This window comes from Lepisosteus oculatus, chromosome 14 (genome assembly GCF_040954835.1).
Source record: "Lepisosteus oculatus isolate fLepOcu1 chromosome 14, fLepOcu1.hap2, whole genome shotgun sequence".
Taxonomy (NCBI): domain Eukaryota; kingdom Metazoa; phylum Chordata; class Actinopteri; order Semionotiformes; family Lepisosteidae; genus Lepisosteus; species Lepisosteus oculatus.
Window position 1 is genome coordinate 38792212 of NC_090709.1, and position 17427 is coordinate 38809638.

At 47.8% G+C, this 17427-nt stretch overlaps 2 protein-coding genes across 2 annotated transcripts; both read left to right on the forward strand.

The window, feature by feature from the left end:
• Window positions 1–751: 751 nt before the first annotated feature.
• LOC102686718 (HLA class II histocompatibility antigen, DQ beta 1 chain-like) lies at window positions 752–5433 on the forward strand. Its single transcript, XM_006643363.3, has 6 exons — window positions 752–856; window positions 1417–1686; window positions 2970–3251; window positions 3870–3983; window positions 4399–4425; window positions 4753–5433. Exons 1-5 carry the CDS (start codon window positions 784–786, stop codon window positions 4422–4424), a joined length of 765 nt encoding a protein of 254 aa, XP_006643426.2. The 5' UTR covers window positions 752–783; the 3' UTR covers window position 4425; window positions 4753–5433.
• Window positions 5434–11012: 5579 nt separating this feature from the next.
• LOC138243415 (H-2 class II histocompatibility antigen, A-U alpha chain-like) lies at window positions 11013–14827 on the forward strand. Its single transcript, XM_069199018.1, has 4 exons — window positions 11013–11130; window positions 12969–13223; window positions 13536–13817; window positions 14664–14827. The coding sequence occupies exons 1-4, from the start codon at window positions 11067–11069 to the stop codon at window positions 14786–14788; spliced, it is 726 nt and encodes a 241-aa protein (XP_069055119.1). The 5' UTR covers window positions 11013–11066; the 3' UTR covers window positions 14789–14827.
• Window positions 14828–17427: the final 2600 nt, after the last annotated feature.

Sequence of the window (17427 nt, forward strand, 5' to 3'; positions counted from 1 at the left end):
TAGATTTGTCCTCAGTGATTTAAATGATGCCAAGGACTGGCATCATTTAAATCATAGTGAAGACAAATTTTACATAATTTTACAAGCTGTATTGTTTCGGATATGATGGTGCTTGAACTTATTCTATATTTCATTTTGTCTTTGTATGGGTGGGCTCCACATGAGCAGTTTTCCAGTCCCTTCAGTGACAGGACAGGCACGTCTCTGTCCTGTCGTGGACTGTGTCTGAACCCAGGGCCTCAGCACATAGTAATGCTCACTACTGTATCTCTGTGCCTCCCAAATAATCTACTCTTCAGGGTTGAATCAATAATCAGTAATTATATTGAACTTGCAGCTCATACTGTAAGTACATCTGTTTATCTGTTAACTGTAAGTGAAAAATGGTTATGGATGAAGATCCCACGAGGAGAGAAGGTATAGTGAATCCTTCTTTGAAAGATGGTATCCTGAACATGCTGAACATGGAGTGTTAAGGACAGAGTTTTGTTTTGCACATTTATCAGTGAGAATTTTACTGTCACTACAATCACCAGTCACATAACGCTTTCTCTGTGCCCTGGACGCAGATGATAGAAACAGAATACAAACAGAATAAGGCTATTTAGTGGTGGATGTTGAGAGTGTGGAGGAGACTTGTGCTCTGCTGAGGAACAGGTGATGCCATTGCAGGAGGCTGGTGATTGGTGCAGGTCCCAGCTGACAGCGCTCGGGGAGGAGACGAGTCGGTTTCCTGCACTGGGCTGCTGCCACAGCGCTGCTCCTCTCACAGCCTGCTGCACCATGGACACCCCTCTGCATCGCCTCGCCGTCGCCGTGCTCGTCCTGGGCTGCACCGGGTCCAGGCGCTCAGTGGGTAAGTGATCCCACCTCATCCCTTGTGCACACAGCTTTTCAGTGAGTGTGCTGGTGGCTTCGGTTAGAAAGTCATTTCAATGTACATTTCAGTGCCTGGACTCAGCAGAGCAGATGTCCCAGTGATCATTCATTGGAGATCTGATCTGATCTGATCTGAATGACATTAGAATTTTTCATACTTGTCAATACATTTCAGATCCTCTTTTATCATTTTAATTAAGGACAAGAACTCTAAAGGAGCTCACTGTCTTAATGTGACTCTCAAGATATACAGTACAGCCCATCAGTTGTCTACTGACCCGAACACCCTTTTTCATTTCTTGTATAGTACTGTGATAGATTAGTATATTAAAATAAAATATTATATTTTGATCAATTGAAAAGACAACAATTGATCGATCGCACCACATGGTCTGCGTTATATAGGGTTATATCACACTGATTGAGCAATAGATTTTGTATCTTATTGGATGTTGTAGATGATCACACATCTTTTTTTTATATGAATCCCAGAGAACCCTGCCTTGAGTGTTTTATCTGTTAACATTTTTCTTCCAGATGGGTATATGTACCAGTTCATTTCTGACTGTGAGTACAATGATCATCTGGAGGATTTTCTCTACACAAGGAGGAACATTTTTAACAAGATTGAGATTTATCGTTACGACTCGAATATCCAGAAGTTTGTTGGCTACACACCACATGGGATCAAAAATGCAGAGAGATTCAACCAGGATAAAGAATACCTAGCAGGACTCAAGGATGACCTGGATAATTATTGTAAACACAACGCAGGGGTCTACAAGAGCACCATGACGGACAGGAAGGGTGAGTTAACCCAAGCCCTCAGTCACACTGACGTTAAACACCTTTGATATTGTATACACTCGTGAGACACATTTTTATTATAATATAGTAATCCTCGTGCCTTCAAGACACTGCTAGATAACTGAATATCAGTCTAGCTCTAATTACGGGATATTCATTTGAATACTTTAAATAGTTTTATTACTCTTACATTTCATTCCTTCACATTGTATTGAGAACTCTTTATGATTTTCTCTGTTCGACTGTTGTTTGTTACAATGTCAACTTAATTAACCGTCTGATTCTGGGACCTTGTGAATTGATTATCTTACCCTGATAAGAGGAAGTGATACTGAAATAAATACAATTTTTAGATTAATTAACTATGTTAATTTATTCTCTGAAACTATGTGTGCATTATTAAAACCAATTCCTTTTATAACATACAACACAAAATAAATGTTGTTAAGTTTGTAATTATATAATTCTAACTTATATATATATAACTAGATATAAGTACTCCTGCCACCCTCTGTGTACAGTAGAGCCTCCTGTCCTGACTGGAGGAGCTCACCCAGCTGTGTCTGGAGAGAAGCCAGGGTATCGGCTTCAACCACAGGGCTGGGCAGCTTGTTCCCCACCCCCACCCCCCTCTGTGTACAGAAGAGCCTCCTGTCCTGACTGGAGGAGCTCACCCAGCTGTGTCTGGAGAGAAGCCAGGGTATCGGCTTCAACCACAGGGCTGGGCAGCTTGTTCCCCACCCCCACCCCCCTCTGTGTACAGTAGAGCCTCCTGTCCTGACTGGAGGAGCTCACCCAGCTGTGTCTGGAGAGAAGCCAGGGTATCGGCTTCAACCACAGGGCTGGGCAGCCTGTTCCCCACCCCCACCCCCCTCTGTGTACAGTAGAGCCTCCTGTCCTGACTGGAGGAGCTCACCCAGTTGTGTCTGGAGAGAAGCCAGGGTATCGGCTTCAACAACAGGGCTGGGCAGCCTGTTCCCCACCCCCACCCCTCTCTGTGTACAGAAGAGCCTCCTGTCCTGACTGGAGGAGCTCACCCAGCTGTGTCTGGAGAGAAGCCAGGGTATCGGCTTCAACCACAGGGCTGGGCAGCCTGTTCCCCACCCCCACCCCCCTCTGCGTACAGAATAGAAAAGCCAGGCTACCTGTGTATCAGATAATGAAGGCACATTGAGGTTCATGCTCTAGCAATCTCATATACACTCATCTGTCTGTTGTGTTTAGAGGAGTCAACCCAGCTTCAGGGTCCTGTGTAATGCTGCTGTGCGCTGCCTGTCTTCCAGTTCCCCCCTCGGTCAAGGTGAGCGCCACCAAGCTGCTCAGCTCCAAGCACCCCACCATGCTGGTGTGCCATGTGACTGGCTTCTACCCCCAGCGCATCAGGGTCACCTGGCTGAGGGACGGGCTGGAGACCAAGACCGACGTCACCTCCACCGACCTGCTGGCCAACGGGGACTGGACCTACCAGGTGCACTCTCACCTGGAGCTGACCCCCCGCGCCGGGGAGACCGTCGCCTGCAGAGTGGAGCACAGCAGCCTGGAGCGCCCCCTGGAGGTCACCTGGGGTGAGGCATCTACTGTCCTACTGCTCAAGCTTTTAAAGATGTATGAATTCCCCAAAGAGTGTATTGTTTCTTGTAACCTTGACTCTCAGTTGTGTGCTAAAACATAACATAAATACGCACGGATTGTAATAATTTTTTCAAAACATTTAAAAAAAATGTTTTAGTGTCTGAATCCCATAGGATGATTTCACTGGCACTACCATCATAATCCCAGATGATTATTTATCTGGCAAAAGAAGAATGCTGACAGATGTTTCTGTTGGGCCTGTATTATGACAAGTACATTATTTGCACGTACTGTAAGATGGGTTACAATTGAGAGGAAACCTTTTCAGCCCATACAGCTTATTTGGTTGGTTGCTAGACACAGTTCCAGCTGTGTCTGGAGAGAAGCCAGGGTATCGGCTTCAACAACAGAGCTGGGCAGCTTGTTCCCCACCCCCACCCCCCTCTGTGTACAGTAGAGCCTCCTATCCTGACTGGAGGAGCTCACCCAGCTGTGTCTGGAGAGAAGCCAGGGTATCGGCTTCAACAACAGAGCTGGGCAGCTTGTTCCACACTCCCCATAGTCCAACATGAGAAGACTGTACTCCAACTAAAATATTTCTTCTCCCCCAGACCCCTCGATGCCGGAGTCTAAGAAGAACAAGATTGTCATTGGGGTGTCTGGACTCATCCTGGGGCTCATCATCACCGCTGCTGGGGTGATTTACTACAAGAAGAAATCTAGCGGTAAGAGGCTGGGGTCACAAACACGTTTCCTCAGCTGGTCCTGTAACAGTAAGACCAAGGACTGTACGAGCATGAAAATCTTTCCTATGTTATTTAACATTCTGTAAGAAAGAACATGTACAGGTGAACTCTACACTGAAAAGCCTAAATCACATTTCCTGCAGGTTTCTGTAGGACAGAGAGGAGACAGCAGGCCAGAAGGAGACGTGTGAGAGATTTGAATGGGGTTTATTTTGAATTAAGGGTGAATTAAGGAAAAAAGTGTCAAGTTTACTGTAAAATTGAAGCACCTACATGAATTGCATTTATCATCGGCACTGGAAGCTTTCTTCCTTACATGCTGATGCTTACAGGTGTTGGTCACTTTGATCTTTTGGAAGAATAAATTTCGTCTCCTCTTATTTCTCTGTTTCAGGCCGCATCCTGGTGCCGTCAGACTGAGGTGAGAGCTTTTTCAGTCCAGTCAGACTCTCTGGGCTCCAAACCTCAGACTGTAATCAGAGCCCGAGCCCAAGTCAACTCCTCCTCTTCGTCACTTTGACTTCTCCTGGTTTAGAGACTGAGACCCATCTCACTTTTTACACAGTGATGCAGGTCACAGGTTTATCATGGCATCAGTTAATCAGCTCAAGGAAGAAATCCAGGACCCTTCTTTAATCTTTGACAACAGGAAGTGTCCTCCCTGTACAGAGAGGTGCGCTAGTATTCAGCTTCGGAACGGTACTGTCGTTTCAAACGTTGTGCTCATCGCTGGTGTTTGTACTTCCAGAGCGCTGCGGACTGGACTGGAGAGACTTCGTTTCTCTCCACAAGAACAGGAGCAGGACGCTCATGCACCGACAGCTTACAGAAATCACTTCAAGACTGATTCATTTCTCACTGTTTAATTTACTCGCTCAAAACTGGCTTTTTGCAGAACAACATTTCTTCCTGGTGTCGATATACACCCAGTGCAGACCCCATGTTTACACTCCCTGTATAAAGAGCTCCACTGACCCTACAGTAGTGCATTTAATGAAACTGACATGAAGAGATTCACTGTAGAGAAACAAGACTCTAAATGGCAGAACTGTGACTCTGAGAGCAATACAGATGTGCAGAGTGAGAGTATTTTTTCATACTTTCATTCTGCCAAATATCACTAGCAATGCAAACTGCCAGTTCTAATTCTGTCTTGTCCCAAACCAGACCTGTGAATATTTCTCTAGATATCTGAGCACCATCATTCACTGCCCCACTGCACTGCTGAATAGCCAATAGGTCATTAACATAGCCAGAGATTATTGTTTTATGATATGTTCTGTAAATATTATATGTTTCATGGGAAGAGGTCTATTTTTATTATGATAAAGACATCTTTTTTTTATCAAGATTTTGAAAGCTGTTCATCCAAATATCTGTCCTTCTAGAACTAATCAAAACAATACAAATAAAATTCTTCTTTCTCAAATCTGTAGCCTCTTTTCTTTAGCCTGGTTAACAGCCTTACTTTACATGAACAGAGCTGTGCCCAATCAGTTTAATACCCAGGGAAACACAAACCAGAGAACAGAGGTGGAAACTACAGGGAACAGCTTTTAAAAACAAGAACAGATGGCTCTTCTTTACACAGAGGGGGGTGGGGGTGGGGAACAGGCTGCCCGATACCCTGGCTTCTCTCCAGACACAGCTGGGTGAGCTCCTCCAGTCAGGACAGGGGGCTCTTCTTTACACAGAGGGGGGTGGGGGTGTGGAACAAGCTGCCCAGCCCTGTGGTTGAAGCCGATACCCCGGCTTCTCTCCAGACACAGCTGGGTGAGCTCCTCCAGTCAGGACAGGAGGCTCTTCTGTACACAGAGAGGGGTGGAGGTGGGGAACAAGCTGCCCAGCCCTGTGGTTGAAGCCGATACCCTGGCTTCTCTCCAGACACAGCTGGGTGAGCTCCTCCAGTCAGGACAGGAGGCTCTACTGTACACAGAGGGGGGTGGGGGTGGGGAACAAGCTGCCCAGCCCTGTTGTTGAAGCCGATACCCTGGCTTCTCTCCAGATACAGCTGGGTGAGCTCCTCCAGTCAGGACAGGAGGCTCTTCTGTACACAGAGGGGGGTGGGGGTGGGGAACAGGCTGCCCAGCCCTGTGGTTGAAGCCGATACCCTGGCTTCTCTCCAGACACAGCTGGGTGAGCTCCTCCAGTCAGGGCAGGAGGCTCTTCTGTACACAGAGGGGGGTGGGGGTGGGGAACAGGCTGCCCAGCCCTGTGGTTGAACCCGATACCCTGGCTTCTCTCCAGACACAGCTGGGTGAGCTCCTCCAGTCAGGACAGGAGGCTCTTCTGTACACAGAGGGGGGTGGGGGTGGGGAACAGGCTGCCCAGCCCTGTGGTTGAAGCCGATACCCTGGCTTCTCTCCAGACACAGCTGGGTGAGCTCCTCCAGTCAGGACAGGAGGCTCTTCTGTACACAGAGGGGGGTGGGGGTGGGGAACAGGCTGGCTGAGCTCTTCCAGTCAGGACAGGAGGCTCTTCTGTACACAGAGAGGGGTGGGGGTGGGGAACAAGCTGCACAGCACTGTGGTTGAAGCCGATACCCTGGCTTCTCTCCAGACACAGCTGGGTGAGCTCCTCCAGTCAGGACAGGGGGGCTCTTCTGTACACAGAGAGGGGTGGGGGTGGGGAACAAGCTGCACAGCACTGTGGTTGAAGCCGATACCCTGGCTTCTCTCCAGACACAGCTGGGTGAGCTCCTCCAGTCAGGACAAGAGGCTCTGCTGTACACAGAGGGAGGTGGGGGTGGGGAACAGGCTGCCCAGCCCTGTGGTTGAAGCCGATACCCTGGCTTCTCTCCAGACACAGCTGGGTGAGCTCCTCCAGTCAGGACAGGAGGCTCTACTGTACACAGAGAGGGGTGGGGGTGGGGAACAGGCTGCCCAGCCCTGTGGTTGAAGCCGATACCCTGGCTTCTCTCCAGACACAGCTGGGTGAGCTCCTCCAGTCAGGACAGAAGGCTCTTCTGTACACAAGTTTTTCAAAGTGCTTTATAACACCAGTACGAGTAAATTCAGAAGGGAAAACATGAAACATTAGGGTGTCACTGTGCTCAGCACTGCTTTCTCACACCACTGGGGCCCTGGGGTCATCTCCTGGAGTGCTATCTGTGTGTGTTGGACAGGTGTCCAGTGAGGGACTGGTGTCCAGGGAGGGACTGGTGTCCTGTCCAGGCTGTACCCTGCCTTGTGCCCAGTGCTTGCTGGGATAGACTCCAGCTCCCTTGTGAACTTGTACTGGGTACAGCAGTGATGGACACAACACAACTGTTTTCGCACAACGCTGGAACACATCAATGAAAGATTGATAGTAATTAAGATCTGTAAACGAAACAGAGAGCAAGCACTGACACCCAGCTACTGGTGACACTAGCAGCAGTGAGATTTTCAACTGGCTGCACTGTCAGACTGCAGTTCCTGTATCACCCTGGGACTTTCCAGCTGTCTGTCTGTTCAACCCCAGCACTGCAGACTGTGTGCTACACACACACAATAATCTAACACATGACTTATTCGCTTGTTCATAATGTGCATGGGATTTCATAAACACGGCCTTGTCTGTGATTTAAATCTCAGGTATTCGAAGCTCCTTTGCCAGGCGGAAGGTTTTGGCGAGTGTTGCTGGTGTTTCTACCGGTCCGATCCCTCTCTCACACTGCAGCAGGCTCTGGAAAGTCCCTGCAGGGAGACTTCGAGCAGCGAATCAGCACACAGTGCTGGTGCCGAGTCATCAGGTGTGAGGGAGAGGGCACAGAGTCTGACACTGCAGTGCTGTTCAGCAGCTCTCTGTCCATAGTCTTCAGACTGGGCTTCAACCGCAGGGCTGGGCAGCTTGTTCCCCGCCCCCACCCCTCTCTGTGTACAGCAGAGCCTCCTGTCCTGACTGGAGGAGCTCACCCAGCTGTGTCTGGAGAGAAGCCAGGGTATCGGCTTCAACAGCAGGGCTGGGCAGCCTGTTCCACACCTCCACCACCCTCTGTGTACAGCAGAGCCTCCTGTCCTGACTGGAGGAGCTCACCCAGCTGTGTCTGGAGAGAAGCCAGGGTATCGCCTTCAACCACAGGGCTGGGCAGCCTGTTCCCCACCCCCACCCCCCTCTGTGTACAGTAGAGCCTCCTGTCCTGACTGGAGGAGCTCACCCAGCTGTGTCTGGAGAGAAGCCAGGGTATCGGCTTCAACCACAGGGCTGGGCAGCCTGTTCCCCACCCCCACCTCCCTCTGTGTACAGAAGAGCCTCCTGTCCTGACTGGAGGAGCTCACCCAGCTGTGTCTGGAGAGAAGCCAGGGTATCGCCTTCAACCACAGGGCTGGGCAGCCTGTTCCCCACCCCCACCCCCCTCTGTGTACAGTAGAGCCTCCTGTCCTGACTGGAGGAGCTCACCCAGCTGTGTCTGGAGAGAAGCCAGGGTATCGGCTTCAACAGCAGGGCTGGGCACCTTGTTCCCCACCTCCACCACTCTCAATGTAAAGAAGAGCCTCCTGTCCTGACTGGAGGAGCTCACCCAGCTGTGTCTGGGGAGTGAATAAAACTGTTATAGAATAGATGGATGGAAAATAAGTCCTTATTCAGACAGCTGCCTTCAGAGGTTTCAGGGGTGCTGCTCACACACCTGATACAGCCTCGCTGTGTGAATCACACCGTGGGATCAGACTGCTGGAAGTGTCCCGTCCTGTGTCAGCCATTCACCCTCACAGCACCATCGCGAAGCTGCTTCCCAGCACGAGCCCCACTGGGGCGACTTCGCATCTCCAGCAGAGGAAACTGTCACAGAGACCCCCACAGCACCTCCATAGCTCTCGAGAGAGAGACCCACCAGCAGCCGGTGGAGATCACAAGCGCATTTAATCTGAGCAGCGCTGTTTCAAAGAGGACATTAAAGACAACTCTCAGGGTCAAGACCTGAAGGGCTCTGCTCCTCTCTTTCACCCAGTGAGCTGTAGTCGGTGTGATATCAATTCCACTAGGGGGCGCTCTTCCTGTGCTCGGTGTCCAGATGGACGAGGTGCCGGCCGGCCCCTGTGGTTGTGCCACAAGGGGGCGTAAGAGGTAGTGGCGCTGGCGCTGGGAGCTGCATTCCTCACATTCTCAGGAGGAAATCGCTGAACTGGCTGCACCTGGGATCTCCTGCTCCCTATGAAAGCAGTTCCTGAGGAGGGCAGGGGTTGCCCTGCTGTTCAGCAGAATAGTGAGTGTGTAGAAGGTGGTCTGGAGGTGAGAGGTTTCTTCTGGCCCACCAGTGCTCAGAAGTGTTATAATGGGGTGATATTAGTAGCAGCCTCGGTTGTTTTCCGGGTTGGGACACCGGTACACAAGAAGTTGGTCCATGAGTGCACCTGGCCAGCTGGATTTGACTGAGTAAGTTCTTGCCACTGCTATCAGGGGAAGTATCTGGTTATGGTTCATGTGGAAAAACCTTTTAAATATATTTTTTATATAGTACCTTTTTAAAATAGCATCTTCAAGCACTTTACACACAGACCCCAGCTTGCTCTCCATGAGACACACAGACAGGGAGAGAGAAGCTGGGGGTCAGAGCGCAGGGTCAGCCATTGTACAGCGCCCCTGGAGCAGCTGGGGTGAAGGGCCTCCCTCAGGGGCCCAACGCAGTAGGATTCCTCTGCCAGCTGTGGGATTTGAACCGGCAACCTCCCAGCCACAGGCTCAGACCCTGAGCCACAGAGCCACAGCTCCGCCCGGAGCAGACAGACAAAGTAAAAGTTAAGTAATCAAGTAAAATTCAGTTTTGAGACTGGATTTGAAGGCATTTAGAGGCATTTACAACAGGAAGCCAGTGCAGGGACTCCAGGACAGGAGTGAGGGGATCTCTTGCACGAGACCTGATCAGGATTCTGGCTGCCGGATTCTCGAGCTCCAGACTGGAGTCTGTTCGGTGTGGGTTTAGATACTCCAGTGAGCAGGGCGTTGCAGTAATCAATTCAAGACAAACCTCAAATTCTAATTCAAGTTCAAACTAGTATTGAGGTAGGAACTGTCTCCCCCTGCTGCTGGGGCTCTTTCTCTGGGACCCACCAGGAAGCTGCTGGCTGAGGTCTCTGGCTCCTGACTGACCAGGCCAACAGGATGGGCTGCCTGGTCTCCTCTCGTTTGTGACCGGTCTTCTGCCCGTGTCATGTGACAGGCCCCGGACGGCCGCTCCTGCCTGGCGACAGGTGATGTCAGAGCAGGGGCTGCAGTGGATTGGTGGGGGCTCGGGGTCTGTGTGAGACTCCCCCGGTGTGTGTCTGTCTTTCCTGTGTGACTGTGAGCCCCAGTGGTTCCACTTCCCCGTTTCTCCAGCACCTCTGATGCCAGCTCTCACCCGCCAGGTTCTTCAACACCTGGAAGTCCTGTGTTTTATAACCATTCATTGTTCATCCAGGTGGGGCTGCACACTGTGGTGGTGGAGGGGAGTTCCCATTACCTGTGAAGCGCTCTGAGTGGAGTGTCCAGTGACTGCTTCATTTTTTTCCAAAATAATGATCAATCAGAGCTGTAGGTTCCAGGAGTGTGCAAGAATTAGGAGCTCTTTGCTTTTTAGAAAAGCCAGACTGTGAAAGCACGTCTCTAAAATCTAGATTGAAGAGCTGGTCCTGTTGCTCCAGGTCAGGACAGGTGTCCCTCACTCCCCTGCGTACCTGAATTCCCTGGTAGGGTACAGGTCACTACATCAGGTTTTAGGGAGCTTTTCTGCATTTGAGTGATCTGCGTTACTGACTGGGTGAAAATCAATACATCTTTTTGCCAAGGGACCTTATTAATAATGATTAATAATACTCCTGATGTCAATCTGATATTTCATGCAGTTAAATATTTTCACATTTCTCTGGGAAATCTAAAAATTTAGATTTACCTTATTCAAATGAAAATGTTTCAGTAGTGAACGCTTACACCAAGTGTCTCTCCATAGCAACAGCGCTGCGATGCATTTCAGAATTTTTTGATTGGCTGATAAACAATCTATTAAAGAGAAGGAGGAGTTTTGCTTTTGTCCTTAAACTCCTGGGTCAGTTTTCAGTTTGTCAGATCTGCTGTGGGGGAGTTGGTGAGCACCTGAGGAACAGGATGAACCATTTGCTATTTCTAAGTGTCTTTCTGGCAGCTGTCTGGACAGGAGTCTATTCTAGTGGTACGTATTATCTTATCTAAAATTAAAGCAATATTACTTTTGTCACAGTTGACTTCTGTTAATATAAAGCAATATTTTTATTGGTTGGGAACGTCAGTACCATTTTCAAATCTTTGATCTGTAAAAAAAGTTTCAGACACAAGGTGGTACAATCATAATTTAACAACTTTTTGACTCTTTTCGTGTTTTAATGTGATTGGATTTTAAAGTTTTTATCACCACCTTTGCTCTGTCATTTGTCTCCACTGTGTGAAAAGAATTTGCCACATTGTTAAAAGTTATTTGTGTAGCAAATTTACCGTGTTGCGTGCTAAGTGCGACTGTCACTCATGCTGATCTGACACGGTCTCTCTGGAAACAGCGTTGTCTTCTTTTACAGACTCCAGGTGCTTTAAATACAGCATCTTATTTTATCATATGAGCATCAGAGAGAGTTACAGAACTTAGTAGATGTGGATTTTTAACTGACAACTGCAGAAGACTTTCAAAGATGCAGTATGTTTATTCCTTAGAAAAAAATATATTTTTGAAATATTAGAATGTTATCTGAAATGCAACTAATTTGTATTAATAAAGCACCTTTTCAAACCCAAAACATTGTCCATACTGAGAAAGGAATGGATGAAGAAAGTACAATATATTATACACTAAGTAGACTGTGGTTTCCTCTCACTATACAGTCTATAATTGTTTTTCATTCAGGTGCCCTTACTGAACAGTGTTACCAATAGCAGGCAGTGAAGACATCAGGATGTTTCAGTTTTTAGAGGACAGTACTTGAAATATTTGGCCCCTTAGGGAGTTTGTAGTTAACTGTTCCCAGGAGCTCGTCCAGCTGTGTCTGGAGAGAAGCCAGGGTATCGGCTTCAACAGCAGGGCTGGGCAGCTTGTTCCCCACCCCCACCCCCCTCTGTGTACAGAAGAGCCTCCTGTCCTGACTGGAGGAGCTCACCCAGCTGTGTCTGGAGAGAAGCCAGGGTATCGGCTTCAACCACAGGGCTGGGCAGTTTGTTCCCCACTCCCACCCCCCTCTGTGTACAGAAGAGCCTCCTGTCCTCTGTTTTAACTGCTCTTCCTTGTCGTATCTGCCTCTGTCCTCTGGTTTATGTTTCACTGTTGATGCTGAAGAATCCCAGTAGGTTGACTTTGTCATTAATGTCATTAAGGATTCTGAATACTGGTATGAGGGCCTCTCTAATTCTCCTGATGCTATTTGTTATTGTGATCCCAGAAAGGGTTCTGGTGGATTTGCAGCTGGGACACAGATTACAGCTGAGAAGGGCTGTATACAGGCACTATTCCTAGGGCCTATGAAAACTAAAAGGCTGTATTTATTTTATTTTTTTCTTTGTATGATATAAACTGTAAAAGAGAGCTCTTCTTGTTTAAATATAGCAGAGTTAGGATGACTGAAAAAATATTTCAGGTCATTTTGATCTTGAAAATGGGAAGGGAAAGAGAAGTGCTGAAGACACAGTGGCCCTGTGGCTGAGACATGTAAGGAACAGATGATAATAGACTGTTTAGACCCCCTGACTAATTGTTCATATCAGCCCCATCGGATGAAGTTACTTCAAAAAGGAATCCATCATATGAGCAAGCAATTTGAATGAGGAATTGCTTTCCGGTATTATACAGAATGAATCTTTGTAGCGTCTCGTGTGTTTGTTCCTATGCAAAGTAATACAATACCTCTTAGAGGCAATTTATCCCCAAATCAGTCAATTGTGAAACCCAGTCCATCTGTATGAAATAAACAGTTGTGCTCTTTGTGGTGTGAACTGTGTCAGCTATAAGGTGATCGATGTGTGTTGACGCACCTCTTTGATCTCTTGCAGCTTCACACATTGACATAAATGTCATTGGCTGCAAGTCGGATGACCCAGTGGCACAAGATGAGGCTCAGCTGGACGGAGACGAGATGTTTTATGCCGATTTTGACAAGAAGGAAATGATACTGACACTGCCGGCGTTTGCTGACTCCTTTGGTGTAGATCCAGGATGGGTACAGGGCGCAATAGCAAATCGACAGATCTGCATCAACAATTTGGAAGTTGCTATCAAAGCTGAGAACAACCCTCCAGAAAACACAGGTAAATAGTTTCACCTGTAACTTTGTATATAATATATTTGGATTGATTTTCATGATTTTTTAAAAACATTTTGTGTGTATTTCTTAATTATGGAATATATGCCTCAACAGCCAATGCAAACAGTTTAGGTTTTTGTTCTTACTGAATATAAAATTATTAAAATGAATAGCTGCAAAGACAACACTAAATTGTGGATGGATTAATAAAAGCTGCATCTGAGATTTTGTATTATGTTTTTGTATTTTCAGACTTGTAGCTTGCGTCTTGTGTGGTGACTGGTGTGGGTGTGATTGTTGTGTTGTATTCCCCCAGATGCTCCTGTCAACACTATCTACCCCAGGGATGAAGTGGAGCTCGGGAAGCCCAACACCCTCATCTGTCTTGCCAACAACTTTTTTCCCCCTCCGGTCAAAGTGAGGTGGACCAAGAACGATGTGGATGTGAGCGAGCAGGCCACCCTCAGCCGCTACTACCCCAACAGCGACGCCACCTTCTACCAGTTCTCCACCCTGAGCTTCACGCCGCAGCTGGGCGACGTGTACTCCTGCAGCGTGGAGCACAAGGCCCTCCCGGAGCCCAAAACCAGGATCTGGGGTGAGGAAAGATCTGCCTGTTGCTGTTGCACCTGAATTGTTCTGTTAAAAGCTGACATGCCATACATATAAGTAAGTGTGAATGTGAGTCAGACAAATATAAGCTATATAAATATTTTATATGAATATAATTATAATCATGTCCTTGTCCATTAATGTGATGTGTTTTCTTTACTGACATGAGAAGGCCAGTGCCTGTGTGTCAGTACAAGTCATGCTATATTTCTGCTTTATAGAGCGTTATAAGGATAATCGTGTAATCAGAAACAGTCCCTTGGTATCTTTGACTGACTGTTGATTTAATCTCAAAACTGATGTCCATTGTTAATAGTAAGGTGACAGTGAAAACAGTGAGAGGTCAGAGACATGACTGTTCAATAATCTCTATTTCAGTAGTGCAGTTAGATCCTTATGACTGTGACAGAGGGAGGAGGTGTGTGGAGGGTATTTGTGTGACTCCTAGCTGAGGGAGTGAGTATCGGAGAGGATAAGGGCTCTGTACTCCACAAGGGTGTAGATGTGGTGGTAGGAGGGATGCAATAGAGATACATGGTGTGATTAGAAGTTTGCAACATGCATATCTGTTAACAACTCAAGTAGTAATGACTGCTATATGAGCTGTATATATTTGCATAAAAGAAACTGCTTTTGTTTCCAGACAAAATGTCTTACTTGCTAAGAGAGTGAGTTTTCTGCCCTGTATTAATTTAGAAAATGTATGTTTTTTTGTAGTTCAATTAATTTTGCTTTAGTTCACTTTAAAACTCAAACACGTTATGTTACAGAAAGTATGAACATTATTGTGTACAGAAAAATAAATTATTTGATAAACCACATCTCCACACAGAGCCTGAAGTAAACGCACAATCTGACATCGGGCCGACAGCGTTCTGCGGGGTGGGCCTGACCCTGGGGCTGCTGGGAGTGGCAGCCGGAACCTTCTTCCTCATCAAGGGCAACAACTGCAACTGAGACAGGTGAGACAATACAGCCCTGATCATACTGACACAGGTACAGAGCTCACACACACTGTACTGAGACAGGAGAGACACACTGTACTACCAACACCACACTGATCACACTGACACAGGTACAGAGCTCACACACACTGTACTGAGACAGGAGAGACACACTGTACTACCAACACCACACTGATCACACTGACACAGGTACAGAGCCACACACACTGTACTGAGACAGGAGAGACACACTGTACTACCAACACCACACTGATCACACTGACACAGGTACAGAGCTCACACACACTGTACTGAGACAGGAGAGACACACTGTACTACCAACACCACACTGATCACACTGACACAGGTACAGAGCTCACACACACTGTACTGAGACAGGAGAGACACACTGTACTACCAACACCACACTGATCACACTGACACAGGTACAGAGCTCACACACACTGTACTGAGACAGGAGAGACACACTGTACTACCAACACCACACTGATCACACTGACACAGGTACAGAGCTCACACACACTGTACTGAGACAGGAGAGACACACTGTACTACCAACACCACACTGGTCACACTGACACAGGTACAGAGCCACACACACTGTACTGAGACAGGAGAGACACACTGTACTACCAACACCACACTGATCACACTGACACAGGTACAGAGCTCACACACACTGTACTGAGACAGGAGAGACACACTGTACTACCAACACCACACTGATCATACTGACGCAGGTACAGAGCTCACACACACTGTACTGAGACAGGAGAGACACACTGTACTACCAACACCACACTGATCACACTGACACAGGTACAGAGCTCACACACACTGTACTGAGACAGGAGAGACACACTGTACTACCAACACCACACTGATCACACTGACACAGGTACAGAGCCACACACACTGTACTGAGACAGGAGAGACACACTGTACTACCAACACCACACTGATCACACTGACACAGGTACAGAGCTCACACACACTGTACTGAGACAGGAGAGACACACTGTACTACCAACACCACACTGATCACACTGACACAGGTACAGAGCTCACACACACTGTACTGAGACAGGAGAGACACACTGTACTACCAACACCACACTGATCACACTGACACAGGTACAGAGCTCACACACACTATACTGAGACAGGAGAGACACACTGTACTACCAACACCACACTGATCACACTGACACAGGTACAGAGCTCACACACACTGTACTGAGACAGGAGAGACACACTGTACTACCAACACCACACTGATCACACTGACACAGGTACAGAGCTCACACACACTGTACTGAGACAGGAGAGACACACTGTACTACCAACACCACACTGATCACACTGACACAGGTACAGAGCTCACACACACTGTACTGAGACAGGAGAGACACACTGTACTACCAACACCACACTGATCACACTGACACAGGTACAGAGCTCACACACACTGTACTGAGACAGGAGAGACACACTGTACTACCAACACCACACTGATCACACTGACACAGGTACAGAGCCACACACACTGTACTGAGACAGGAGAGACACACTGTACTACCAACACCACACTGATCACACTGACACAGGTACAGAGCTCACACACACTGTACTGAGACAGGAGAGACACACTGTACTACCAACACCACACTGATCACACTGACACAGGTACAGAGCCACACACACTGTACTGAGACAGGAGAGACACACTGTACTACCAACACCACACTGATCACACTGACACAGGTACAGAGCTCACACACACTGTACTGAGACAGGAGAGACACACTGTACTACCAACACCACACTGATCACACTGACACAGGTACAGAGCTCACACACACTGTACTGAGACAGGAGAGACACACTGTACTACCAACACCACACTGATCACACTGACACAGGTACAGAGCTCACACACACTGTACTGAGACAGGAGAGACACACTGTACTACCAACACCACACTGATCACACTGACACAGGTACAGAGCCACACACACTGTACTGAGACAGGAGAGACACACTGTACTACCAACACCACACTGATCACACTGACACAGGTACAGAGCTCACACACACTGTACTGAGACAGGAGAGACACACTGTACTACCAACACCACACTGATCACACTGACACAGGTACAGAGCTCACACACACTGTACTGAGACAGGAGAGACACACTGTACTACCAACACCACACTGATCACACTGACACAGGTACAGAGCTCACACACACTGTACTGAGACAGGAGAGACACACTGTACTACCAACACCACACTGATCACACTGACACAGGTACAGAGCTCACACACACTGTACTGAGACAGGAGAGACACACTGTACTACCAACACCACACTGATCACACTGACACAGGTACAGAGCTCACACACACTGTACTGAGACAGGAGAGACACACTGTACTACCAACACCACACTGATCACACTGACACAGGTACAGAGCTCACACACACTGTACTGAGACAGGAGAGACACACTGTACTACCAACACCACACTGATCACACTGACACAGGTACAGAGCTCACACACACTGTACTGAGACAGGAGAGACACACTGTACTACCAACACCACACTGACACAGGTACAGAG